Raw genomic sequence first — 26,550 nt, 5'->3', positions numbered from 1 at the left:
GTGCGCTGGCCGCAGTGCGCCGGCTGTGGCGGCCATTGGAGGGTGAACCAACAGAGAAAGGAAGACCTTTCTCTCTGTTTCTCTCTCTCTCACTGTCCATTCTGCCTGTCAAAAAAAAAAAAAAAGATTTATTTTTTCAAAGAGTTAGAGAAGAGACAGAGATCTTCCATCCACTATTTCACTCCGCAAATGACTGCAACGGCTGGAGACGAGATGATCTGAAGCCAAGAGCCAGGAGCTTCATCTGGGTCTCCTGCATGGGTGCAGGAGCCCAAGTATTGGGGTCATTCTCTGCTTTCCCAGGCACATTAGCAGGGAGCTGGATCGGACGTGGAGCAGCAGGGACTCAAACTGGTGCCCATATGGGATGCAGGCGCTGCAGATGGTGGCTTTACCTGCTAAGTACAGTGTGGCCTTTTTGAATGATTCAAATACCAAGACAGCTATGCCACTTTCACAGAGGGCCAGCTGCAGCGTTTCCAGCCCACGCCTGGCCACCTCGCCCACTGCGGTGCACACCACAGCCTAGGTCTTCCTTTGATTTCAACAGTGGACTGGACTCGTGTTTGTTTGTTTTTTTTGTTTTTTTTGTTTTTTTTTTTTTTTTTGAGGCAGATTCACTCCAGTGCCAAAAGCAACTTTTACTTATTTGATAGGTGATCTCAAGCTCGCTATTATCTCTCTCTTGGTAGGTAGGTAGGTAGGTAGGTAGGTAGATAGATAGGTCTGTCTATTGAGTCACTTCCCAAATACCCCCAACAGCCTGAAGTGGGCCAGACTGGGAGCCAGGAGCTCAGTCCAAGTCTCCCACACGTGGCAGGAGCCCAACCATGTGAGCCATCACCTCTGCCTCCCAGGGTCAGCACTGGCAGGAAGGCAGAGGTGGGCATCTAAACTGCAACAGCAACATCCCTTTAATTTCTCTTTTTCTAAAAAAGATTGATTATTTGAAAGGCAGAGAGAGAGAGAGATCATCCATCCTCTGGTTCACTCTACAAATGCTGACAATGTCCAGGGCTGGGCCAGGCCAAAGCCAGGAACCTGGAAACCCCTCCAGGTCTCCCCGTGGATTGCAGGGGCCCAAGCACTGGGGCCGTCTTCCGCTGCTTTCTCAGGTGCATTCGCGGGGATCTGGATTGGAAGTGGAGCGGCTGGGGCTCAAATCAGGGCCCACATGGGATGCTGCGCCATAACACCAAGCCCCAGCTTCTGCTCCTGTGTGGGGAAAGTACAGCGTAGAAGAGAAAGCCCCTTCCCACTCTCTACCATGTGTCTGTCGCCCTCCACGCCATGCGTGGGATTGGTTCTCTGCAGGTCCATGTGGAACCTGCCCTCCTCCTCTGCCTTCTGGAGTCAGGCGCTCTGGATGCTTCTCTCCTCTCTGATTGGCTGAACGCGACGCATGGGGATGGGGAGACCCGTTTTTTTTCATTTCCAAGTCTAATTGAAGGGGTGAAAAGCATAAATGATTTTATGATGTCTCACCAGCCTTAAAATTCTGGAATTACTTTGTGGTCTTTGTTGGTCAGCAAATAAATTAATTTTCACTTGAAGAAACATCGTGTTCAGTGCCTTTCACTCTGGCCTGGCTTCATCCCACAGTCCAATTACCGCAAGAGCGATCGCCCGCCAGGAGCTGGTGAGAGCCGCAAATCAGAAATTGTTCACCAGACTCGCGGGCATCGATTTATTCAAGCTCTCTGACACAGCTGATCATATTTTATTTTCCCAAATCTCTTCTCTTGAATTGATTTTTCAGAAAGTTTTTAATACAGGTTTATTCACCTGGCTAATCCATTTATCTTCAGTTCCACCTGCGAAGTCGAGAAAATCCGCAGTGATCTGCAGAAGGACAGACGTCCTCTGCCTCTCTACCCACCTTCCCAGCCGCCTTGCACGCGCATATGCACACGCACGCATGCTCACACTGCGTGCACACACACACAGCCCCAAAGCACAGCTCGGTAGCCGACAGACCGCCAAGACCTCCATCTTCCTGGGCTTCTGTTTGTTTGGCAAAACTGGAGGCTTGCGCTGCGTTGCCTTTGCAGTGTTTCCCCCCTTGACATCTCCAGAATCACGGGGTTTAGGGGTTGGGAAGGGCACGTTTCAGCTTGGCAAGCCAGGTTGCTTCCTGTGCGTGATTGGCCCCAGGTCACAGCTCACAGCTTCTGTGCGTGGTCTTGTTCCCACCCAGGAATCTGGAGCATGGCTCTAGCTCCTCTGGGCTCCCGGAAGTGTGTGTGTGTGTGTCTGTGTTAGACACAGGAAATGCATGAGACTCTGAGAACAGAGACACGGGAGAGGTGTGGTGCAAGGTGAACCTGTGGGTTACGTGGGGCTGCGTCCCAGAGGTAAATGCCATTGTCTGCCGAGTGTCCGCCCTTCCCAGGGCCCAAGCTACAGGGTTAGCAACCTGGCCCAGCGCAGGCAAAGAAGTGACTCAGCCTGAGCTCTGTGGAAGTGGCTCGCGGCTCCCCGGAGCCGACAAGTATGTCATCTCTCATGATCTGACTCACGGGTTTGTATTAATTTTTTATTGAACTTGAAAGGCAGAAAGAGATTTCCCATCTGCCGTCTCACTTCCCAAAAGTCTGGGCAGAGGCTGGGCCAAGTCAAAGCTCAGAGCCAGATGCACAATCCCAGGTCTCCCACATGAGTGGCAGGGACCCAAGGATTTGAGCCATCACCTGCTGCCTCCCAGGGAGCTCACTAGCAAGAAGCTGGACTCAGAAGCAGAGCCGGGGCTTGAACCCAGGTGCGTCCGAATGGTATCTTAACCACCGCGCCAAACCCTACCTCTCGTGATGTTTCCAGTGGGGCTGCTCCTCTGGCACCTGTCTGCCTTCTCCGCTGTCGGGTGGGCTTCCTGGGTGGGGAACGAGCACAGGGATTTGCTGTCACTGGAGACTGCACGCCATCCCTGTGGCTGTCGAACCAAACCCAGGCTCGCCGAGGGTCTGGCTGTGACACAGGTCGCGGTAAGCAGAAAACTGACTTTTCCAGACTGTTTGCACAACACGTGGGCCGGCGTCCCACATGTGAGCTGACGGTGACAGCCGCGACCTACGCAGGTAGAGAGACACCCGGGCTGTGTCGGGCCTCCCCTCGGCTCCATGAAGGGTTCGCCCAGGCGCTGCGGAGCGCTTCATTAACGGCTGCTCCCTGGGATGAGGGACAGGTGGCAGACTGCGGGAAACTGACTCCGGAAGCTCGGGGGGCCACGGCTGATTGACAGGCCCTCCCTCTTTTTGGGGGGTCGGTTGCTCTCTCGTTTGTCTAAGTTGTGTTTTAAATACTGACAATGGTGCTTTGCCCTTGGGTTTGCAGAGTGCCGAACGACAATAAAACATGACCCTTTTGAATAAATGAGAGAGCGGGAGAGAGAGACAGGGAGACAGGCCATGGATGCCTTGGGGAGCCACTCGATCAAGCCAAGACGAATGTGGGGGACTGAATTTTTCATAATCAAAGAAATGCCTCTTTCCTGCCAGGGTTCTCGCCAGGGTAAGACTCACGGGTCATTTAACAAGACGGCTGTTGTGGCCACCTCGCTGTGGCGCCTCTTGTACCCTTGAGCAAGCCCAGCCCGGGCCCATCAGGAAGGGAGCGATGCACCAGCCACTTCCTCTCGCTGCATCCCCTCTGCATTCCTTCTGCCTCAAAGGGCAGTTTGCTAGGTGCTGCGGCCCCAGGGTTGATAACTGACACCTTGCTGGAGCCCCTCACAGGGGCACACAGGCATGCATCCAGCCCCAGCAGACAGCGCCTGGCTGTTTTGCTGGGAGGGGGCGTGTTGGATGGGGTGGGGAGGGTGCAAATGGGCAGCCTGGGGCCATTTTGGGACATTTGTTCTCTGGCCCTTGGGGTTCAGGCATTTGGCCTGGCCACGCCCCAGAAGTTTTGGCTCCCCTGGCTCAGCTCTGGCGGGACTCTCAGGTTTGCCTTATGCAGACTCGTGCCTGGGCTGCACTGCCTAGGGAATTCTAGCCGCTCAGAGAATCGGTGCAGACGCTGGGCTGCACCCTGGGGGTGCCTGCTCAGAGCTTTCAGCTTCACCTTATCACTCGCAGCTGCTGCGAGGCAGTGCTGTGTGTCCTCCCCCACCCCATGCAGCCAGGCCCGGCCTGTGCTAGCACCATCAGGCCCCTGTGGCCTGCGACCCGACTGGAAGACGGGAAGTGCTAATTCTTGGTGAACGCAGTGTCCAGGGCTGACGTTGCCAGAGCCCAAACACAGGGCGCTCTGTGACCCATGGCGGGGGCCAAACAGAGGGTGAGCAGGCATGGGCGACCCTGGTCAGCCCTGTTTCATCTGCACCGATGCTAGTCGGCCCCCTCTGATGGCCTTGGACAAAGGGCAAGCTGGGGAGCGAGGTCGCCCCCTGGTGGGGGACGGGGGTGCTGGAAGAAGAGCAGAGACAAACCCGGATTCCAGTTCTGCTTCTCCTGATGGGATGTGGCCACCTCCCCGTGCCTGTTTGCTCTTCTGTAGGGTAGGGACGGCAGGAGCTCCTGTCTCACTCAGCCATCACAGGGACCTGAGGAGCGAGAATTCACCAAGTGTCCCCTCCGCTGGGGCGTCCGCTCTGGCAGCCGACGTCCTGCACTGCTCCCCACCGTGACCATGGCCTTCATGGGCCTTCTGGTAACAGCGTCTGCTGAGTCTGAGGGTAGTGAGTGTCCTGGGCAATGGCTGGCCACTGGATCAGATGCCATGAGAAGCTCCTCTCCTCTACGTTGCCATCACAGCGGGAGAGGACACGGGCTCAGCCCCAGCTGGCTTCCCCTGGGCTCAGCAGACACCCATCTCACTCCAGGAAGGAGAACAGCAAGGAGGCTGGCTCCCAGCTCAGAGCAAGCCACCGCCTCCAGCCTCCCCCAGGCACTGGCTCAGGCAGAAACTACTCCTGGCTGGCGTGCCTGGCTCCCACAGGCATCTCACCGGAAGGCCAAGGCCAAGGTGCCGGCAGGGTGGGATTCCCACCTTGCAGATGCCAGCCCCTTGCTGCCTCTCCGTGTGGTCAGCCCTCTGCAAGCGCATCCCCAGTCTCTGTCCAGATTTCCTCTGCTTACGAGGACCCCTGGCAGATGGGCTGGGGCTGCCTACACGACCCCACTTCACCTTAGTACCTCATTCAAGGCCTTCCTCCAAGTGCGAGCTCAGTCTGAGATGCCAGGGTTAGGGCAGCAACTATGGCATTGGCGGTGGGGCCACAGTTCACCCATCCCGAGTGCCTACCATGGGTCATGCCCTTTTACTTTTTAAGGTATAGGAACTGGAGGAGTCATCAAAGCCAGGAAAGGAAAAAAAAATCCTTGCCTTCTCTGGGTTTATGTCGGTGAAGCATAGGGATGGATGTGGGGGTCGAGAGCATAAGTAAACGTGTTTAGTTTGGTGACAGGTGATTGACACTGGAGTAAGTTAGCACAGGTGCTGGGCGGGGAGGAGCTGCTCATGTGAATAAAGCAGTCAGGGAAGACCTCATTGAGGAGGAGGCCTTTGAGCAGAAAATGCAAAGGCCTGAGTGAGTGAGCTGTGCCCACATCTGGGGTGTGTGTGTGTGTGTGTGTGTGTGCACAGATGTTAGGTGCAAAGGCACTGAGGCAGGAGTGCACCTGGGGTGTTACAGAATGGCAGAGTCCACCGAGGCTGGAGTGGAGTGAGGGAAGGAAACATGGCAGGGGGTGAGGTCAGCAGGAGCTGGGCCCAGGGGAGCAGGTGATACGGTTTGACCAGAGCGTGGTGGTGTGAACCAGCGTAGTAGCAGGGGAGCCATGCGATGGCCTGGGGATTGTCTGCCGTGCAGCGCCTTGCTCCTCCCCACCCGCCACCTCTGTGTGACCTTGCATTTTACAGCCCAGGGAAGCAATGGTGACACAACCTCCTTTTATCAGCCCCCACTTCCGGAAGGTCTGGGCCTGGCACAGCCAGCTTGGGGGTCAGTGACTGTTCCTAAAGGGAAGAGGAGCCGAGGCCAGACGGGGCCTGCTGCCACAGCCCGGGCTGTGTGGTGTGAGGTAGAGACCCCGGGACGCGTGGAGGGTGCACTGACACTGCTGTGAAGCTGTGGCCACTGGCCTTTGGGGCTGAGGGATTTCTCCCACGCTCTCTGGGTAGCTGGCACTCCTCCAGCTGACCCCAGAGTTAACCCAGGTAAATCCACTTTCCTACTTGAGTCTGCTGATTCCGCAGGACGAGTGCAGCCAGTGCAGCCCTGCCTAACCTGTGACAAAAGCACATTTGTCCGGAGATGCTGGGTCACGTGATCCTTGGGTGATGGACACCTCCGCCCCTGTGTTTCCACCTACACAGCCTTGATCAGAGACACCTGCCTGGTTTAGGATGCTCATCTTCAATCCTTTGCAGGCAGTTTGGCATGCTGACACGCCCTGCGCAGCACAGATGTGGAGCCAGCGAGGGGTGCCTCTGTGTTCCCTTCTCACTCCCAGCCCTTGACCCCTCCCTAACCCCCTCGCCCATTGCCCCAGACCGTCTCATTGTCCAGGATAGAACTCCTCACTGTGTCCCGGGCCAATGCTGGGAACTCCACCATTAGTGCTTAGTCTCTTTCACTTGGAGCTTTGGGCCCTAGTGTGTGTGGGAGGATTTTTAACTCATTTATATCTTAGGGGTGAATTGGTGTGATTGGTGGCGGGGCGGGGGGGGGGCAGTAGTTGCAGGGGGATGCAGGTGTCTCTGACCAAGGCTGTGTAGGTGGATTCTGGGGTTGGCCTGCAGAATGGTTCCTGAGACAATACCTAGATGATAAAGCTCCACAATCCTTTCTCTTCCATCTCTGTGTACTTGAACCCCTGGTGGGGGCGCTTCCCTGCTTCAGAGTGCTAATAACTTCAAGGGAATTAAAAAACTTATTTTGGCATTGGTTTTTTCTCCAGCAATGCAAATGCAGACTCAGAATTTAGGAGCGTGGATTTGTTTAAAATATATACACACTGTTCTCTATGAGAAACTCACCAGGGGCGTGACTTTCGGCTTTGCTGCGTGCATTCTTTCCGCTGGCCACCAGAGGGCGCTCGATCCTACAGGCGGAGGCACGAAGGTCTCCCAGCTCCCCGGGCTGTGCAAACTCAACCCAGCGCCTTCGCAGGCTGGGATGAAGACGGCTTCCTGGGGTCCCCCCAGAGAGGAGGAGCCACGTGAATGGGATCAGGAGAAGCTGTTGTTTGTCATAGATGACAGGTTTTTCTCCTGGGCGTTTCAGAGGGACTTGGCCACAGCTGTGAAAACTTTTTTTTTTTTCCCCTGACGTATAGCAGATCAATTTAAATCGGTCTTCATGTGTGATGAGGCTAGGATTTTAGTGTGATTTTTTTTAACGACTTACTTATTTGAAAGTTAGACAGAGAAAGATCTTCCATCTGCTGGTTCACCCCTAGATGGCTGCAACAGCTAGGGCTGGGCCAGGCCAAAGCCAGGAGCTTCTTCCAGGTTTCCCACACAGGGTGGTAGGGGCTCAAACACTTGGGCCATCTTCCACTGCTTTTCCCAGATGCATTAGCAGGGAGCTGGATCAGAGTGAAGCAATCAGGACAGGAACAGGTGTCCATATGGGATTACTGCCTACACCACAAAGCTGGCTCCATGTGAATTTTCCCCTAAATGAAAATATTTATCTGAAAGGCAGAGGAAGAAACAGAGAGATCTTACTGTGCTGGTTAACTCCCCAAAGGTCCACAGTAGCCAAGTCTGAGTTGGGTTGAAGCCAGGAGCCAGGAACTCCACCCAGGTCTCCCATGTGGGTGGCAGGGGCCCAAGCACTTGGGCCAGCCTCTGCTGCTCTCCTAGGTGCATTAGCAGGAAGCTGGATCGGAAGCTGGGACTCCAACCAGCATTCTGATATGAGATTTGGCCTCCGAAGTGGCAGCTTAACCCACAGTGACAGAGCACCGGCTTCAGTGTGACTGTTCCCAGGTGTGACTGTGGCACCACCATTCTGTAAGGGGATGTTTTTGCTCTTAGGACATACAGACTGAAGCATTTAGGGTTGAAGGTCACGATGACTCCAACTTTTTTTAATTTGAGATGCAGAGAGACAGAACTCCCATCCACTGGCTCACTCCCCACATGTCTGCAATGGCCAGCACTGGGCCAGGCTAAAGCCAGAAGCTAGAAACTCAATCCAGGTATCCAGTGTGCGTGTGGCAGGAACCTGGTTATTGAGCCATCGCTCCTGCCTCCCAGGGTCTGCCTTAGTGTAGGCAGTTCGAGTCAGGAGCTGGAGAGGGTTTCAAGCTTGGCTACTCTGATATGGGCTATAGGCCTCTTAACCACAGGCTAAATGCCTGCCTGCCTGCAGTTTATTTTTAAATAACTCAGTAGGAAGAAGACAGGACAAGCAAATAAGAGAAAATGGTAACTGTTGTTGAGTCTAGGGGGTGAGTCAGAGGTGTGTAGTACATTCAGCTTTTCTGTATGACAATGTTCTCAGAATAAAATATTAGACTAAACGAGGGTGACAGCTGTCAGTTGCTTTGGGTAGGTGACTCTCAAAATCACTGAGATGCCCCATCTTTCAGAAAATCACTATTTACAAGAGAACTTGAAAAAGGTTTTGGAAAATAGAATGAAAGGACAAGTTTATTTCAGTGCAAAAAACACTGAACTCTGTACAGACACAGTCTTCAAAAAGTTCATGAAAAATGTGTACGATAGTAAAAAAAACTATGCATGGATTTCAAAGGGTGTGTTTGCACCAAGAAAGTTCTTTTCATTTGGTTTCCATGAACTTTTTGAAGTCTGCTCTCATCTGTTGGGAGGAAGGGAGGTGTTTGTGTTTGGGACAGCCCTTCCCACAGCAGCCCTGGGTTCTGCTTGCTGAACAAATAAAGCTTTTTCTCCCTCCTTGGCTTGCTTTTCTGGAGTCTGAAACTGACCTTAAGCATTTATCCTCTTTTTTTTTGGGGGGGAGCAGGCAGAGTGGACAGTGAGAGAGAGAGACAGGGAGAAAGGTCTTCCTTTTCCATTGGTTCACCCCCCAATGGCCGCCGCGGCCGGCGCACTGCGCTGATCCAAAGCCAGGTGCTTCTCCTGGTTTCCCATGGGGTGCAGGGCCCAAGCACTTGGGCCATCATCCACTGCACTCCCGGGCCACAGCAGAGAGCTGGACAGGAAGAGGAGCGACTGGGACAGAATCCAGTGCCCCGACCGGGACTAGAACCCGGGGTGCCGGTGCCCCAGGTGGAGGATTAGCCTATTGAGGCGCAGCGCCGACCTAGCATTTATCCTCTTCCCAAATGCTTTAAACCATAGAGTGAGGTGGTTTTCCATAGATGGCGTCAATCAAAAAGAAGCTTGCCCTGTGGCTGGTGGCACCGTCTCGGGATGCAAAGAAAGGCAGAGTTATTGTAGTGTCAGGCTATGTTCAAAATGCTGTTTGATTATAAAAGGAAATTGGTTCTTTTCAGCCTGGGTGAGCAGCAGCATTTTATATCGGTTGCTTTTTGTTAAGGCATCAGCATTCACATTGCTCCATCAGCCGCTCTGATTTCATTTTGAAATGCAGTACTCTGTAAAATTCACCCAGCCAGCCACCCACTCGCTCCAGGCTGTACAGCCAAAGCCTGCACAGCCAAAGCACATTTGTGAAGGTACAAGCAAGAATTGTAATGATCACCAAGGATGTAGAAAGGGCAAAAGCAGGGGCCAGCGTTGTGGCGTAGCAGATAAAGCAGCTGCCTCTGATGCCAGCGTCCCATAGGGATACCGGTTTGTGTCCTGGCTGCTCCACTTCCAGTCTAGCTCCCTGCTGATGGCCTGGGAAAGCAGCAGAAGATGGCCCAAGTGTTTGGACCCCTGCACCCGTGTGGGAGGTCCAGATGGAGCTCCTGGCTCCTGGCTTCAGACTGGCTGAGCTCTGGCTTTGCAGCCATCTGGGGAATGAGGCAGCACATGGAAGATAACTCTCTCTCTCTCTCTCTGCTTTTCCCCCTCTCTGACTTTCAAATAAATCTTTAACCAAAAAATGGGTGAAAGCATTCCTCTTGAATAGTACTTCTCAAACTTCAGTAATTCTCAAAAATTCATGATTTCTGCCATATCTGAGGATCATGATTAACTATCCTTCCTTAAATCTATCACTAAAGAAATACACACTACCCTATAGAAGTGCTTTCATCCTAACCATTACAACCCACAAGTCATGGTTTAGATCTACTAATTGTATCTTTACTGGCCTTATAAAATAATTATAAAATAAATGCATAGCTGGATAATCATCTCATGTGTCTTGAACCATGTGTGTAACCAGTGATATCTCTATGGGAATCGACCTCTCAAAAAAGGATTTGAGGGCAAATGGATAGAGATAAAGATACTGACTCATATGGGCACATGTGTATAAGCCAAGCCCATTGAGACCATCTGCTTTGCTTTGGGTAACAGTCCGGAGAGTGAATGTCCCCCAACAACCTCAAAAGTCTTTTGGGGTGCTGGCACTGTGGCTCAGCAGGTTAACGCCCTGGCCTGAAGGGCCGGCATCCCATATGGGCGCTGGTTCGAGACCTGGCTGCTCCACTTCTGATCCAGCTCTCTGCTATGGCCTGGGAAAGCAGTAGAAGATGGCGCAAGTCCTTGGGCACCTGCACCCATGTGGGAGACCCAGAGGAAGCTCCTGGCTCCTGGCTTCGGATGGGTGCAGCTACAGCCAATGCGGCCAATTGCGGAGTGAACCAACGGATGGAAGACCCCTCTCTCTCTCTCTGCCTCTCTCTGTGTGTAACTTTTTCAAATAAAATAAGTAAATATTTTTTTAAAAAAGTCTTTTGGTCCTGTAGTCTCAGTGTAAATGGCACTAAGAGGGCGGGCAGTTAATCCAGTTATAGTATTTGGAGTTGGAGCCTTTGGGAGGGGATGGGGTTGAAATGGGGTGTTAGAGTGGAGCCTCCACGACCACACAGAGACACACGTGTGAGCTCCTTCTTGCCACGTGAGCTTTGTGCTACCTTGGGACTCTGCTGGCAAAGATGCTGTCACCAGAGTTCAAACCCATGGGAGCAGCCTCATTTTGGACTGCGAATCTCCAAAACCATGAGCTTGGAGACCCCCGTTCCCGTGGACAGTTAGCTGCCTCAGGTATGTTGTTATAGTCACGACAGTGCAATCTACACACTGACCTTGCTTGCGTCGCCCCTTCCTTCCATTACAGCCTCCCTACACTGCTCTGCGCAGTTAACTTCCCAGAGACCAGAAGAAGGCTGCACTCAGTGACTCCCTCGCTGACTGGACCACGAGAAGTGCGGAACACTCAGCGTGATCGCCTATCCAGTCCTGAGGTAAAAGGCAGAATTAGACAGTGAGAAAGAGAGAGACAGAGAGAAAGGTCTTCCTTTTTTCCATTGGTTCACCCCCAATGGCCGCTGCAGCCGGCGCACCGCGCTGATCCGATGGCAGGAGCCAGGAGCTTCTCCTGGTCTCCCATGGGGTGCAGGGCCCAAGCACCTGGGCCATCCTCCACTGCACTCCCTGGCCACAGCAGAGAGCTGGCCTGGAAGAGGGGCAACCGGGACAGAATCCGGCGCCCCGACTGGGACTAGAACCCGGTGTGCCGGCGCCACAAGGCAGAGGAGTGAGCTGCGGCGTCGGCCGATACAAATTTAACATCAGATATGTTGAGCAATTTAGACTAGCAGGCATAATCGGAAGTGATTGAAAATATTTAGCAGGCAAGGTTCAGGGTGATTGAGTTTTGCTCAGCATTTTCTGTGCCGCTCATAAAGAGAGGGTAACTTGAAGCTGCCTCATCGTCACAATGAGCTACTTTCCCACGCAGAGGCAGAGCCCGGTGTGTGCATGAGGGTTTCAAATTACTTTCCTTGCTTCTTTCCTTCTTTTGCCCCGTATTTATGTAACACCCTCCCACCCTTACGTACACTTACTCGGAGGGGATATGTTCCAAGACCACCAGTAGATGTCTTGAAACCACAGATAGTACCAAACCCTATATAGCTTTTTCTACACACATGAAATTTACAGATTAAGTATATCGAGAGCAACAACACTACGATAAAACGATCGCAGTAACAAAATTGCATCACCAGCCTTGGCTGTGGGTCACTATTAAGCAAAGTAGTGCTGCTTGCGCAAGCTCTGTGACACCAGGACAGCTCCTAAGTGACTGGTGAGTGGGCTGTGTATACAGCAGGGGTACGTGGAACCCAGGGATGATTCACGTCCCGGCTGGATCACAGCAGGTTGGTACACGATTTCATCACACTCAGCCGCGTGCAACTGAAAATGTATGAGTTGTTTACTTCCGGAATTTTCTCTGTAGTATTTTCTCACCGTGATTGACTGCGGGTGACTCAAACTGTGGAAAGTGAAACCACTGAGAAGGGGGTGTTATGTTTAAAATCTGATTTGACTGCCAAATTTGTAGGAGTTCACACTCCAAAGTCATAAATTAATGGGAGCAGGAGGGTGGCAGTTCCATCCAGTTACAGTGTGTGCAGGTGGGGCCGCATGGGATTGTGTCCTAGTGGCTTAACTGTGAGAGATTACACATATTCTGTAAGATTTCAAAATGTCTTTTCATTGGATTTTCTACAAGTTTTTTTTTTTTAAAGAATGAGTCTTTTGAAAAAAGTTTATTTATTTGAAAGGCAGAGCAAACTATCTCTAACATTTGCAAGATCGCCCCCCAAATGCCTGCAGCAGCCAGGGCTGGGCCAGGCTGACGGCCGGAGCCTGGATCTCCATCCAGGGATGTTACCTGTAGGTGGCAGGGACTCAGGTAATGGACGCAAGAACTTGAGCCGTCACCTGGATGAGCATGAGCAGGAAGCCAGATCAGAAGCAGAGCAGCTGGGACTTGAACTGGCCTCCGACATGGGACGTGGGAACCCCAAGTGGCTTAAACTTAGCCAGCAATACCCACCCCTCCACATACTTTATGAAATACCGCCATGTAGACAGGTGTGTGTGCTCGCTGTCTGTTGGCACGTGATGCTCGGTGCTGCGTGGAACCCTACCAGCAGGAAAGCCATCCCCCGATGAGGCCCCTAGACCTTCCACCCCTGAGCCATGAGGCCAAGTCTCTCTTCCTTACTAAATAGCTTGCCTCGGGTATTTTGTCAAGGTAACCAAAAGCTGACCACCACAGGGGGATCACTGTATTGCATCCCTACTTCATCCAACGGTGCGATTCTCCTCCGGGGAGACGGTGAGGAGCCTGCCTCACAGAGCTCACCGTCTAAAGCAGGAAATGAACACTAGGTCGTCGTCCAGGCAGGCAGCACCCAGGCCCTGGAGGTGGTGTCTGAGCTGGCAGCTTTGAGGGGCAGAAAAGAGAACGATCAAGGCAGAGGTCCAGTGCCAAGTCCCCCACTTGTGGCGGGGCAGGGTGGGAGAGCACCGCGCCTCGGAAGAAAGGGAAGCATGCCAGAGGGGCTGGCCCACCGCCGGGGCAGGAGGATGGTGTCTGCCCTGTGGGGAGTTAAGGAGGAGCCATGAAAGGGCTTGAACTCAACAACACTGAGGTTCTGTCAGCAATGAGGGAAGGAAGTGACAATCGGAGAAGAAAGCAGCAGTGGCTACAGAAATCCCACAAACAGCGCCTGTCTGAAGCAGAACTTTTCTCCACTTCCCACCCTCCCAACGCGGTGGGCCTCGGTTCTCATCTCGGTGAACGGCCTCACCGTGCATCCGGCAGCTCAGGCCAGGTATCTAGGCATCGTCCAGGATACCTTCCCGCTCACGACCCTCCCCCCACCAGACACAGGCACATCCCCTGTCTAAGCTGTGGTCAAGTCCTGTCTATTCCTCTCAGAAAGCTCCAGAACACATTCAGTTCTTTCTTCCCACCGTGATGTGCGTGCAGTCATCTCCTACCCCACCTGCCGCAATGGTTTCCCAACGGCTCTCCCACACCTGTGCCCCTGCAATTATGTTCACACAAAGCGGTGTTTTCAATATACCAATTGGATTACTTATTTTTTGTTAAATATTTATTTATTTGAAAGTCAGAGTTGGAGGGAGAGACAAAGAGATCGCCCATCTGCTGGTTCACTCCCCAGATGGCTGCAATGGCCGGGGCTGGGCCTGGGCCAGGCCAAAGCCAGGAGCTTCTTCCAGGTCTCCCATGTGGGTAGCAGGGGACAAGCGTTTGGGCCATTTTCCACTGCTTTTCCCAGACCATTAGCAGGGAGCAGGATCGGAAGTGCAGCAGCCAGGTCTCAAACTGGCACCTCCATGGGACGCTGGCATTGCAGGCGGGGGCCTACCCCACTACGCCACAAGGCCGGGCTCTCAATCCAATCATTTCTCCAAGGAGTCAAGTGTAATCTTTATTGGCCCCAGTCAGTCATAGCAGACTTGATCCACATGGATTTGACTGTGGGAAGAGACTCATTTTTTAAAATTTTTACATTATTTGAAAGGCAGAGGAATGGCTTCCCTTTGCTGGCCCACCCCTAACGGCCTGCAACAGCCTGGGCTGGGCCAGGCCAAAGCTGAGATCCCAGAACCCAACCCAGGTCTCCCAGGTGGGTGGCAGGGAACTGAGTACTTGAGCTACCACCAAGGCCTCCCAGGCTGCACACTAACAGGAAGCCGGACCCAGAAGTGGGGTCAGGACTTGAACCCAGGCGCGCTCGTGGAAGACGGGCATCCCAAGCTGGGCCAAAGCCCTAGCCCTCAGCAACCCATTTCTGATCATGAATGGCCTGGGTGGGCATTTCTTCCAGGGGCCTTCTGGGAACGGTATTCTTGCATTTCAAAGACCACTGAAGAAAGGGATACTTTGCGTTTTGCCGGACGTGGGTTATTTCTGGAGTGGCAGCAGCCGTCTTGCCACCACCCAGAATGTGCAATTCCAGAGAAGTGAAGGAAAGCAGTGCCCGAAGCACCCCCTCCCCACCCCCACCCCATGTGAGGGAAATCCCCTGCCTATGTGAGCCACTTTGAGTAGGGTTTTCTGTCATGCGCGGCCAGAGGCTCTCGGATACTGGTTATGCGTGTGAGGCATCCAGTGCCCGGTGCGTGCGTGGTTGATACACTTACCTAAAGCTCAGTGGAGAGGTCTGGGCTGGAGAAATAACGTGCGAGTCCTCTGTGGAAACCCAAGCTCAGAAAACTCGGGATAGGAGGAGGAGCCTGGGACGAAGTGACCAGAGGGGTGCCCAGGAGACCCGCTGCGGCCAGAGGCAAGGGTTCCCTGCGTCCCCTCCGTTCCATAGAGGCGAATCCAGTACTGAGGGAACTAAGTGTGTCCGACTGGACAAGAGGAAGTGTCTCGGGACTGCTCTCAGCTGGAGCAGGAAGCCGGATTTCAGAACCAACCCTTGGGATTGAACACTGGGAGCGCCTGGCTTCCTGCCATCGTTTGCCTGCCTCTCGGAGGTAACTACAAACTCCACAAACCGGGTCCTAGGGAATTTCTTCCGAGTGTGAAATAACGAATTCGGGGGAGGGGGTGGGGTGGGGGCGTCAGAACCACGGACGTCCAGGCAAGGGGCAGGTACCTGTTGCGGGGAGGGTCGTCTCCACGCTCGGCATTTTGGGGTCGGGGATCGGAGGGATGTCCCACGGGGGAAAAGGATTAGAGACTTCGGGAGCCAAGGGCAGTGTCCACAGACTTAGGATAGACTTAGGATGGAGAGGCGGGCCTGGCCAAGGGGGCAGGGAGGCGGAACGAGGCCAGAACGGGCTGTGCCTGGACCGCCTGGCTGGGTTTGGCTTTTACTCGGCGTGGAATGGGCCCCGTGGGAGTGCGTCAGCGCAGCGTGTTAGACGTGGGAAAGGACACGTCTGGGGTTTAAAGCCAACACAACCACACCAAACCCAGGAGCTGTACAGTCGGGCGGGGGCGGACTCCAAAGTCCAGCGCGCACCTGAGTCATTCGGGCAGCCCGTGACGCCGGGACTCGCCGACAGGTGGCGCTCACGCCCGCGCGCTTCAAGGCAGCCCAGCTGCGCCCCGCACGAGGGCTGACCAGGAGATCAGCAGCCGCCCGAAAGGGGGCGGCTCTCAGGGTTACGTAAAGCTCTCTTCCGACACAGCAGCCGTCGTCGGTACATCCCATTCCGGCCGTCCCAGATCCCAGCGAGCCCGGCGGGGCAGCGGCGGCGGCCCTATCCCCGTGCCGCCTCTCCGCGAAGAAGGTCTTACTCTCCGGCCCCGGCCCCGCCCTGAGCGGTGGCTGTAGCGGGCGGCCCCCTGCCGGCATAAACCTCTGGGCGGGTCTCTATGGCGACTGGCGGACGCCGCGCCCAATTGCGTACCTGCGCTTGTTTGTTTCCTCCCATCCCTCCCCGGGGACCCGTACTTCCTTGATAGACAGTTCGCCCCACCCAACGGCGCGGTTACGTAAGGGGCGGGTCAACTGCAGCCCCACCCGAGTTGATCTTACTTGATTGGCAGGACGGACTGCTGTCGTCCCACCGCCCCCGGAAGGACGTCCTTGATGGACAGGTGCGAGAGCCACTTGGCGGCGGGAGGCTGGGCGGAAGCGTCCGGGTCCAGGGGCTTGGGGCAGGAGGCGGAGCCCTACGCCGAGGGCAGGGCGGGGCGGGGAGCGGCCAGGGGCCGGGCTGGCTCTGCAGCCTGAGATGCTGTGGGGCCGCGGCGGCGCTCGGCAGCCGGGAGCCCTGCTTTGAAGGCGCTGGGGTGAGGCGCACATCTCGGCCGGCTGGTAGGTATGCGAGGGTCGAGGAGTCCCTGAGCCCCGGCCGCCAGCGTTTCAGGCCCGGCATTTGTCTGCCTTGCCCGGCGCTCCACGACGGCGGCCGCGCTGGGACACGGGGGCGGGGCTGGGCACCTGTACGCGTTTGCAGGCACCTGCTGCGTTGGCCGTCGTGGAGCCCACAGCCCGCAACTGGGGCTTGCAGCTCGAGCTGGGCCGGAGGAAGGGAGGCGGCACCCGCCTTCTTCAGCCCCACACCCTGGCTGAGGGCGGGCAGCGCCGAGTCCGGAGACCCGCAATCCCCTCTCGGGAGAGGCTGTTGGGTCCCAGGCTCGTCTCGGGGGAGCTGCAAGGTCGGGACACGGCCCCCGCCTTGCATCACCTCGAGACAGGTTTGTCCAGATTCCCTGCGTGCCCGGAGACTGGTTTCTGCGCCCGGGCGAGGGTGCCGGTGTGAGCCGGCTGTGAGGCCCGGCTGCCATAGGCCGGGCTGTGGGCTCTGCCCTGCCGTGGAATCTTAAACCTGTTCGGGGGCTGATGGATTAAGTTGGTGCCTGTGGAGGCACTGGGACGCTTAGCTTTGGCTCTGCCAGGGTATGCATCGTTGGCACGGGCTGCAGATGCCGCGTTCTCGGCGCTAGGACATAAAGGCAGGCAATGTCGTGTTTTGTTCTCGGGGCTGAACCAGCAGAAATTCAGAAACTGTCGCCTGATGACAAGGATGTAGCCTGTTTAACCCCATCTACGTCATTCTTGTTGGAGCACGTCATACTGAGCCTGTCATAGACTGAACGCCTAATAAATGGTGTGGCTAATGCCCCAGCAGTGTGCTGGAAAGATCGGGTTTTTAAAACAAAAACCCACCGGCGAGCTGGGCAGCAGTCCTGGGTGCAGGCAGGCAGAACTGGGGGCGAGATGACGGGATTCTTAAAGGCAAAGGCACAGGGGCAAATGTGTTCAGCCTGGACGGGGCTTGCACCCAAGCTGCTCCGGCGCTGTGAATGCGCACGTGCCTGGAGGGTGTCCCCTGCGCGGTCCGTGCGACCGGACAGTGTGGTGCACCGCCTCGCTGCGGGGCCTTTAGCTCAGTGATGTTCTCGTGTGGTTCAGACAGGAGCGTGCGCCAGCGTTTCGGATGTCGCAGTCATTTCACGTGTCAGTCACTCTGCAGAGAGCCCTGGCTGCTGACTGGCTGTAAGTCAGCGTGTTAGTGGAGGACCCAGGATCCTCATTCCTCTGCCTTAATTATTGGGTGGCATTATCTTTTGGAAATCAAAACAGCAGTAATAGGCAGTGGCCGGACCTGGAAGACCTGGTCCCCACCCATGATGTCAGACTCCACAGAGACACCCACGGCTGAGCAGGGCAGCCTGCTGGAGGACCTCGGGTTAGGGGCTGTGGCTTTTCCGGCCCTTGTCACCTGTGGTCACTGGCGCTACTGGGAGCTCTGCCTTGGACGTGACGGAGCCCGGAGGGGACTCGCCGGAGCCGAGGCTGCTTTGCCTGCGCTTCTCCGTATTTTTAGTAAATGACCCCCTGACCCTGTGACCTTTGAGACATGCTTCGTCATATGCTACTTGAGGCTGCCCCTGGAAGAGCTGTGTTTGTGAGATGTCTGTTTCGCACTCCTCATTTGCATGTGTGTGTTGCTTGGCAATTCCGTCATCCTGCAGTTTCCAGATTTGCAGCAGTTAAAAAAAAAAGGGAGGGGCCAGACAGGACCCGGGATCGCTCTGTTTTACCTACGTAGGTGGGCTCTGTCTTCCCTGTCTAGTTCTTGGGCTGCTAGTTTTGCTGGAGGGAATCGTTTGTACTTGAGTCACTCTTAAACTAGCCACCTTGAAGCTTTATCGTTTGTTCCCATAAGCCTGGGAACAGTGACAGAACTTTTGTCTGAGTGGGTACAGGGCATTCTGAACCTGGCTTTCCCTTAATTAAAAGCCTAGATGTTATGCTAGTTGCACAACTGTTCGTAGTCGTATCTTCAGACTTTGTGATACCAGAGTTGAGCCAGGGTACCGACTATTCTGAATCCTAGCTGGGGGGACCTGGTGCCCAGAGTCTTGTGGACATCTGGAGGTAGGACAGAAATTAGAGCCAGAAGAGGGAGGGGGTGCAAAGAGGAAGGTGATGCCGGAGGAAGCCATCTATGAAGATACCTCAAGACATTTTCCTGGGTTTGTACAACTTGTGTTATATAACGTTATATCCTATCTCAGATAGCAAAGTTAGTTTCTGTCCACTGCAGAAGTTGTAACTGTTGGTGCCGGCCTGTTTCTGTCTCCCCGTGTTTTAAGGTAGCGCGAATGCTGAGGACAGAAGCGTTGGATGACACGCACCACTGGATTTCTCTGCCTGGCGCACACGTTATGAACCCTTTCTGGAGCATGTCTGCAAGCTCCGTACGCAAAGTAGGTGCAGTTAACACACGCAGGGCAGACCCGGGCGCTTCTCTCTTAGTTAAAGGGGTCACACCAAAGGCCACCTAGAAGCCTGATTTTTCTAGCTTCTACTTTGGAAAAATGATAATTTCATCTCAAATAGAAATCATTCTGGCAGTCACAGTTCCCAGATGGTTTTCGTTTAGGTTACATTCACGCGGGATGAAATTTCTGACGCATCATCGTAGTCGTGTTTCTATTCAGCTTCAAGATTCTGTGGTTAGAGCAGCTTTGGGAAAGGTCAGAAAAACGTGGCCAGGTCAGACCTGAGGGACACTGAATTTTTCATAAAAAGGTTATTTTCACAACCTATGACTCCACCTCTGTGAGGATGTTACGGTTACCTTTCTTCTTTGCACTTGATCTGCAGTTAATTAAATAACAGCCTGTGGTTGTACCTGTGCCCCGGAAGAACCTATGAGACGGTGGTGAAGACTGACTCACACCAGCCTCTGTCTGTGACGAAGGCTGGCGCTCTGTGCTGTAGCATTCCAGGTGCAGAAACATTCATTAGGGCCGAGAGCGAATCAGACCTCAGGAAGTGAGACAGCTTCGCCCCGAGTGCTGACTCGGTCATCCCTCAGCACCCGAGTGCAAGGGGACCTTTCCCGTCCTCTGCAGTGGTCTGACTGCTTAGTAACCCTTGTCCTTCTGGCGGGTGGGGCACCAGGAGAAACCATTTCTTTACCTGTCCTGGGTGATCCTGTAAGTACTCACTGTGTTGTCCGTACAGAATTCGCTAATCAGAGCCTTCCCAGTGCTTTCGTATGGCTTCAGCCTTGTCCCCTCCTGGCAAAGGACTTTCAGGCTGTCTTGACAGCATTAGACTGATGTTGTCAAAGAGCAGTTCCAGCTTGTAGGTCATGGAAGTAATACCTACTGTGTGATTTCAAGTCACCCTAACCCCTCTTCTCACAACTTCATCCCGAATAGCGATCTGACGGTGAAGAGAAGACCTTAACAGGGGACGTGAAAACCAGTCCTCCACGAACTGCACCCAAAAAGCAGCTGCCTTCTATTCCCAAGAATGCTTTGCCCATAACCAAGCCCACATCTCCTGCCCCAGCAGCACAGTCAACAAACGGTACCCATGCTTCTTACGGACCCTTCTACCTGGAATACTCTCTTCTTGCAGAATTGTAAGTCCTTGACAAACTCCCTGATTAGATTAGGGATGATCCTCCTTGAAACATGAAACTTACTCTGGTGGGCTGAATAAGTGGCAGCTGTCAGGCTCACCCACATTCCCCTCCAGTATCGGCCATAAAGGATGTAGGACTGTGGAGGCTTAGGCGGGTGATAAGATCTTTCTTAACCAAGACCTGGGTAGTGTCCTATAACTATCCTTTCTAAAATATTCTGATGCTTCTTTAGAGGTGGGTAAGTCAGAGGCAGAAGTGCTTTAATTTCCATGTCAGTTTTACAGAGGAAGAAACTAAGATGAAGAATCTGTAGTAGATTGGAACTTAGTAACTTAATTTTGAACTTTCTTTCCATGAGAGGAATTGTTTCCTTCCTAAAGAGTTTTGTAGGAGGTGGGACGGTGGGAGGAGAGTGGCAGTCCATTGTCTGTCGGGTCACACCTAGCAGGAAGGTTGTGCTCCATTTTGGTTGTCACCTTGTAAGAGGCATCCTGGTCCCAGCAGGGAGGAGGGATCAGGAAGCCAGACCTTTGGACTCAACAGCTGAAGGAACTGGAACTGCTGGCTTAGTGAAGAGAGAACTTAGAGCACTCATTAAAGTTGTCTTCATGTATGTGAAGGTCTGTCATTAGAAGGGACTGGACTTACTCGACATGAATCTCAAAGACAGGACTGGGCAGTCACAGGGAGGTTTACAGAGCTGCCTGCATGTGAGTAGCAGCGTGGCTGGTCTCAGCCATCTGCACCTGGGCTCAAGTTTCGGCTGTCTCTAGAGTCCAAGGAGGTGAGCGCTTGCATACAATGCTAAGAGGGACAACACAGTGCTCAAATGTCATATGGCTTTAGATGGAAAATGACTGGATAATTGTTGAACAGACAAAAGTTTAGAGAATTGATTTCTATAATTTTTAAATTGTCTGTAAACTTAAAAAAAATTGTTATTTATTTGAAAGGCAGAGTGACAGATCTTCCATCCACTGATTTACTCCTCAAATGGCTGCTCAAGACAGGAGGCAGGAACTCCATGTGGTCTCTCACGTGGGTGGCAGTGGCCCAAGCACTTCCTGTGCTTTCCCAGGCACATCAGTAGGGAGTTGTAATGGGTGCAGCGCAGTCAGGACTGGGACTGGCACTCCCATGTGGGATGCTGGCTTGCAGCACCACAGCGCTGGCCCCTGTAAACTTATTTTAAAATTATTGTTGGGGCAAACATTTGGCACACTGATAAAGCGGCTACATTGAATGCCTGAATTCCTTATGGGAATGCCTGGCTCAAGTCTTGGCTCTTTTTTTTTTTTTTTTTGAGGGGTAGAGTTACAGATAGAGAGACAGACAGAAAGGTTTTCCATCCTCTGGTTCACTCCCCAAATGACCACAACAGCTGGAGCTGAGCTGACCTGACTGATCAGGAGCCAGGAGCTTCTTTGGGGGTCTCCCACATGGGTGCAGGGGCCCAAGGACTTGGGCCATCTTCCACTGCTTTCCCAGGCCATGGCAGAGAGCTGGATTGGAAAGGAGCAATCAGGACTAGAACCAGCGCCCATGTGGGATGCAGGCACCACAGGTAGAGGCTTAGCCCACTACACCACAGTGCTGGCCCCTCTTCTGTTTCTGATCCAGCTTCCTGCTAATGCACACCCTGGGAGGCAGCAGATGATGGCTCAAGGACTTAGGTCCCTGCCACCCACGTAGGAGACCCAGATTGAGTTCCAGGTGCCTGACTTTGCCCTGGCCCAGCCCTGATTATTGCAGGCATTTGGGGAATGAGCCAGCAGATGGACAATCACTGGCTCTCTGCATTTCAAATAAATGAAAATAAACTTAGAAAAAAACATTTAGTATCCTTGACACCGTCCCCCTCCCTGTCACCCCCAGTGTGCTGCTGCAGCTGTAGTGGTCAGAGGGTCTAAGGCCCCAGTGTAACTGGCTGGGTGTGATTTGGTAGCAGTGGTCCTTTGAGCTTCATAATGGAGGCCTTGTGTTTGAGGCTGGGCAGTGAGTTGGACAGGCTTCCATTGTGGGGATTAAGTCTGCTGTGTATTGAACACAAAATTGCCTTTTCTGACCAACTTCACTGTAGCTGACATGCTGAATCTTAGTGACTTTAAAAAATGGGGTAACTTTAAAAGTTACTAAAAAGAAGCGTGATGGCAAATAGGTGATAAACCAAGAGGCTCCATAAGCTACTTCCCAGTAAAATTCAGGATAGGCAGGTTAATGTGTTTTCAGGCCCTAGGGTAAACATTTTTGAGGTCTGGTCACAGCCTCACCTGTTTGGGTGCAGAGCTGCAGGGAACAGGGCAGAACGGCTGTGGGTAGCTGGGTCTTTTAAAAACGAGTGCAGGCTTTGTGTCAGTTTACTGGCCTCCCTTTGTTTTTGGCAGGTTTCCTACTCCCTGGCAAGGCCCATGAAGTTAAGTGTCTGAGCTAGGGGGTGACCCTGGGGACAGTATAGTTGAGAGCCCCACACTGATGCCTGCCCTCACCAAGCAAATCCCAGCCCGCCCCCCCCCCCCCCCCGCTGTGTGATGTGGTGGCTCAGCTTCAGAATGATCACGAAGGGACAGCCATTCCATGGAGTCTTAATTTTTCCTTATTACCCTAAATTGCATTTTAAAACAGTTTCTGAACGTGTGTGAGATCTGTGTACAGTCACAAAAGCTATTAATATCACATACTCATTTATTTCAAATTTCATGTCCAGAAGGGGGAGTTGCACTGTTCACATCACCTGCAGCCTGTTTTCTGGGAAGGAAGCCCGGTTTTTTGAATATCCCTGTTGGGCTTTAATTTCTAAATGTGAGGCCTTTCGTGGCTCACACATTTGTCTGAGATCGGGTGAGGAAGCCAGTAAATGGGCAGCGATCTGGGCGGATGCTCAGCAGAGAGGATGCCTCGCACTGGCTGCCTGTGAGGGCGAGGCACCTATCAGCAAGCGGAAGTGGGGTGTGGCTGTGTCCGTCGCGCTCATTTTCTGCTGCTTCTCTTGTAGTACCCTGGTTGTGAAGCAGAAGCTACCGGGTGTCTATGTGCAGCCGTCTTACCGCTCTGCATTAAGTAAGACAAGGATTCCCTCTTAATTTCTAGCATATCTGACCCCTTGGACACAAAGTTAGGCCCGGCTGTTCTTGTCTTTTCCTGCAGTGTGGTTTGGAGTGATATTCATCCGGCATGGACTTTACCAGGATGGCGTGTTTAAGTTTACAGTTTACATCCCTGATAACTATCCCGATGGTGACTGTCCGGTAAGGGGCCGCAGCCTGACTGCACCTGTGGGGCTTCATTCGGGGAGGGGGCTTAAGGAGAAGGAGGATTTCTTGGTTCTTCTGCTGACCTAGTAGTTTTTATGATTTCAGCTCCCCAAAATGTTTGCCCCCCCACACACCGATCTTTCAAGGGGGTCCTGTGCTCTGTCACACCACCCGTCGTGTCTTTTAGCTTGACTGCTTTGCTCAGGGTGTGCGGGTGAGGCTGGAAGCGGTCCTGGTGATCCTTGTGTGGTAGTGGAGGAGGAGGGACTTGTTTCCCTTCCATGGCAAAACTCCATTTCACAGGAACTGGTAAAAGTAGTGAGGCATCCCTCTCTGTACATAACACGAGTGCCTTGTCTGCCCCAAAGCTCCTCTTATGACAAACTCTGTGGCTCTGACAAGCTCACTGCTTGCATTAAAAGGACATATCTCTCCACTGCAGCGCCTGGTGTTTGATATTCCCGTCTTTCACCCACTAGTGGATCCCACCTCAGGAGAACTGGATGTGAAAAGAGCATTTGCAAAGTGGAGGTCAGTGAAGAGACACTTCTTTACTGACAGGAGCCAGCAGGAGGCGGCCTCAGTAATCATGCCCTGTGTCCTTTTAGGCGGAACCATAACCACATCTGGCAAGTGTTAATGTATGCAAGGAGAGTTTTCTACAAGATTGATACAGCAAGCCCCTTAAATCCAGAGGCTGCAGTCCTGTATGTTACTTTTGCTTTGTTATTTACGATAAATTTGAAAATGCAGATAAGTAGATTAAGTTGGTAACTTTGATGTTTGCTCTGAACACAGGTATGAAAAAGATGTTCAGCTTTTTAAAAGTAAAGTGGTTGACAGCGTTAAGGTGTGCACTGCTCGTTTGTTTGACCAACCTAAAATAGAAGACCCTTATGCAATTAGGTGAGTGCTGCGCCATCAGGATGAATGTCCTTTGCCGTTCTGGACTTCCATTTTCCAGGTGGTCTGAGAGAATTTAAAAGAAATGTGTGGCCGGCGCCGCGGCTCACAAGGCTAATCCTCTGCCTTGCGGCGCCAGCACACCGGGTTCTAGTCCCGGTTGGGGCGCCGGATTCTGTCCCGGTTGCCCCCTCTTCCAGGCCACCTCTCTGCTGTGGCCAGGGAGTGCAGTGGAGGATGGCCCAGGTGCTTGAGCCCTGCACCCCATGGGAGACCAGGAGAAGTACCTGGCTCCTGCCATCGGATCAGCGTGGTGCACCGGCCGCAGCGCGCCAGCCGCGGCGGCCATTGGAGGGTGAACCAACGGCAAAGGAAGACCTTTCTCTCTGTCTCTCTCTCTCACTGTCCACTCTGCCTGTCAAAAAAAAAAAAAAAAAAAAAAAAAAAAGAAATGTGTGTCATCTGTCAGCCTACAACCTCTACGTTTTGTGTCAGACTCGATTTCTAAGGCCTCTTGGGCTCCTTCCTGAAACAGAGTTTTGTATCATCTGGCATGTCGTGCCAGGAGCAAGCTATTTACTGACTTTGCTTTCCTAAGGATCCTTGTAGTGTACTGGTTCAGTCACGTGTCAGGTGCCTCTCTTACCCTGCCATACCCCCATCATGTTAGATGAAAGAGGGGAAGCGGAATAGTGGAGGGTGGTGGGTTCCTGCAGCAGCGTGATGCTGGGTCTCGGGGCTCCATGAAGGAGGAGGCTCCGTGAGGAGCACTGAGAACGAGGAAGTCGGAGGTCCAGCTCTCCGGCAGCACTGGCACTGCTGGGGAAGCAGTGTAGCACAGTTAAGAGCTGCGGCTCAGCATACAGACTGGTGGTCTGGCCTTCGCCCTCCTTAGCTTTGGTTAATTGTGCTGTGCCTTGCGGTCTCCATCTTCAGTTTTACTTCAGGGGTTGATGAAGGGGTTAGAGATGATCCACATATACAAGACACAGTTATGACAAAGTTGCTTAGATAATGTCTAAAACACATCTTGACAACTGAATAAAAGATCTTTCTTTTTAAAGTGTCGCTCCTTAGTTAAGTTTTGTTAGGGAAATTGGCTTAATTATTGAAAACTGGTGTTACACAGATTTTTAATGCTTTTCTCTCCCTTTAGCTTTTCTCCATGGAATCCTTCTATACATGATGAAGCCAGAGAGAAGATGCTAACGCAGAAAGTAAGTAGATAACCATTTTTTTTAAACGGTTAACTCAGTGTTTCTTTTCTAAGATATCTTCACTGGAGACCAGTCATTCCATACAAATACCAGTTTGAGAAATAAGTTTATTCAGTGCTGAGATCTCTTCATCAGTCATTTTTTTGTCTGTTTTTTGATTGTGCCTAGAAGAAGCCTGAAGAACAGCACAATAAAAGTGTTCACGTTGCTGGCCTGTCGTGGGTAAAGCCTGGCTCAGTACAGCCTTTCAGTAAAGAAGAGAAAGCAGTAGCAACTTAGAGAGATGGTGAATCTGGTGCACCGTGCACTTTCCTGCTGGACTCTGGCCTGGTGACAGCTGCCCAATGGCAGAGGACTGCCTGAAGAGTAAACTGTGTGGACAATGACTGACCATCAGTGTTCTCCATATGTGTAGGTTCTCGCAGCAGGTTTTGGAAACCTCACTTTAAGTAATGCATTACTTCTGTCAGAAGTGTCCTAGGGTGGTTATCTTGGGTCTATACTCCAAATTATTGGGGACCTTGAGGCTTAAATATTTTTCTGGATACTAAAGGTAAGTTGCACTCATGTAAACTAGTAGAGCAGACAGACTTCAACACTATTTGGTGGCTTCAGCTGTCCATACGTCAGGATGTGGAGAGGGGAATCGCAGAGCTCAGCACTTTGGAGTGGAAGACCGCCTGAAGCTGTCTTCAGCCTACTGTCTCACTGAGTTACCTACTGCTGTCACTGAGAAATGCATTAGACGAGTGAGAGGAAACCAGAACACTTGTTCATAGTTGGTTTTTTTTTAAAGCAAATCACTTACTGTATTTTTATGGCAGGAGGGAGAAAAAGTGTTAAACGGTTTCTAATGATGTCAGATATTTAAATGATGAATGACTAATGTGTTTAGTAGAGACAAAATAAACCAATAAATGATCATCCTTTGTCATTTATGTAGGAAACTAAATACC

General features: G+C 52.7%; 1 protein-coding gene and 1 long non-coding RNA gene across 16 annotated transcripts; one reads left to right on the top strand and one right to left on the bottom strand.

The window, feature by feature from the left end:
* Positions 1-578: 578 nt before the first annotated feature.
* On the bottom strand, positions 579-15,229 carry LOC127491303 (uncharacterized). 2 transcript variants are annotated; one of them, XR_011384316.1, is made up of 3 exons: positions 15,019-15,229; positions 6,979-7,637; positions 579-1,814 (listed from the first exon to the last, which is right to left on the bottom strand). It is a non-coding gene; the product is annotated as an uncharacterized lncRNA (long non-coding RNA). The 2 variants fall into 2 exon arrangements; XR_007919874.2 differs by lacking the exon at positions 579-1,814 and having other exon boundaries at positions 6,922-7,637; positions 15,019-15,219.
* AKTIP (AKT interacting protein) lies at positions 15,102-26,518 on the top strand. Of its 14 annotated transcripts, XM_070063538.1 has the most exons (11): positions 15,921-16,119; positions 16,379-16,429; positions 18,938-19,051; positions 20,015-20,220; positions 23,216-23,280; positions 23,368-23,468; positions 23,917-24,005; positions 24,083-24,181; positions 24,273-24,380; positions 25,534-25,594; positions 25,763-26,518. In XM_070063538.1, the coding sequence occupies exons 3-11, from the start codon at positions 18,947-18,949 to the stop codon at positions 25,871-25,873; spliced, it is 945 nt and encodes a 314-aa protein (XP_069919639.1). In that variant the 5' UTR covers positions 15,921-16,119; positions 16,379-16,429; positions 18,938-18,946; the 3' UTR covers positions 25,874-26,518. The 14 variants fall into 14 exon arrangements, with proteins under 14 accessions (XP_069919640.1, XP_069919642.1, XP_069919639.1 ...); XM_070063539.1 differs by lacking the exons at positions 15,921-16,119; positions 16,379-16,429 and adding an exon at positions 15,102-15,357; XM_070063541.1 differs by lacking the exons at positions 15,921-16,119; positions 16,379-16,429 and adding an exon at positions 15,104-15,357 and having other exon boundaries at positions 25,766-26,518.
* The last annotated feature ends 32 nt before the right edge of the window (positions 26,519-26,550 follow it).

This window comes from Oryctolagus cuniculus, chromosome 18 (genome assembly GCF_964237555.1).
Source record: "Oryctolagus cuniculus chromosome 18, mOryCun1.1, whole genome shotgun sequence".
Classification (NCBI taxonomy): domain Eukaryota; kingdom Metazoa; phylum Chordata; class Mammalia; order Lagomorpha; family Leporidae; genus Oryctolagus; species Oryctolagus cuniculus.
Note: the sequence above shows the minus strand (reverse complement) of the source record. Positions and strands in the feature narration are given on the sequence as shown.

Bases quoted from the DNA above. Each gene is read 5' to 3' on its own strand.
- AKTIP (XM_070063539.1), top strand. From the start codon at position 18,947: ATGCTGAGGACAGAAGCGTTGGATGACACGCACCACTGGATTTCTCTG. The intron at 20,221-23,215 runs GTAAGTCCTTGA...CTTCTCTTGTAG, and splicing joins TACTCTCTTCTTGCAGAATT to TACCCTGGTTGTGAAGCAGA. The intron at 24,182-24,272 runs GTATGTTACTTT...CTCTGAACACAG, and splicing joins AATCCAGAGGCTGCAGTCCT to GTATGAAAAAGATGTTCAGC.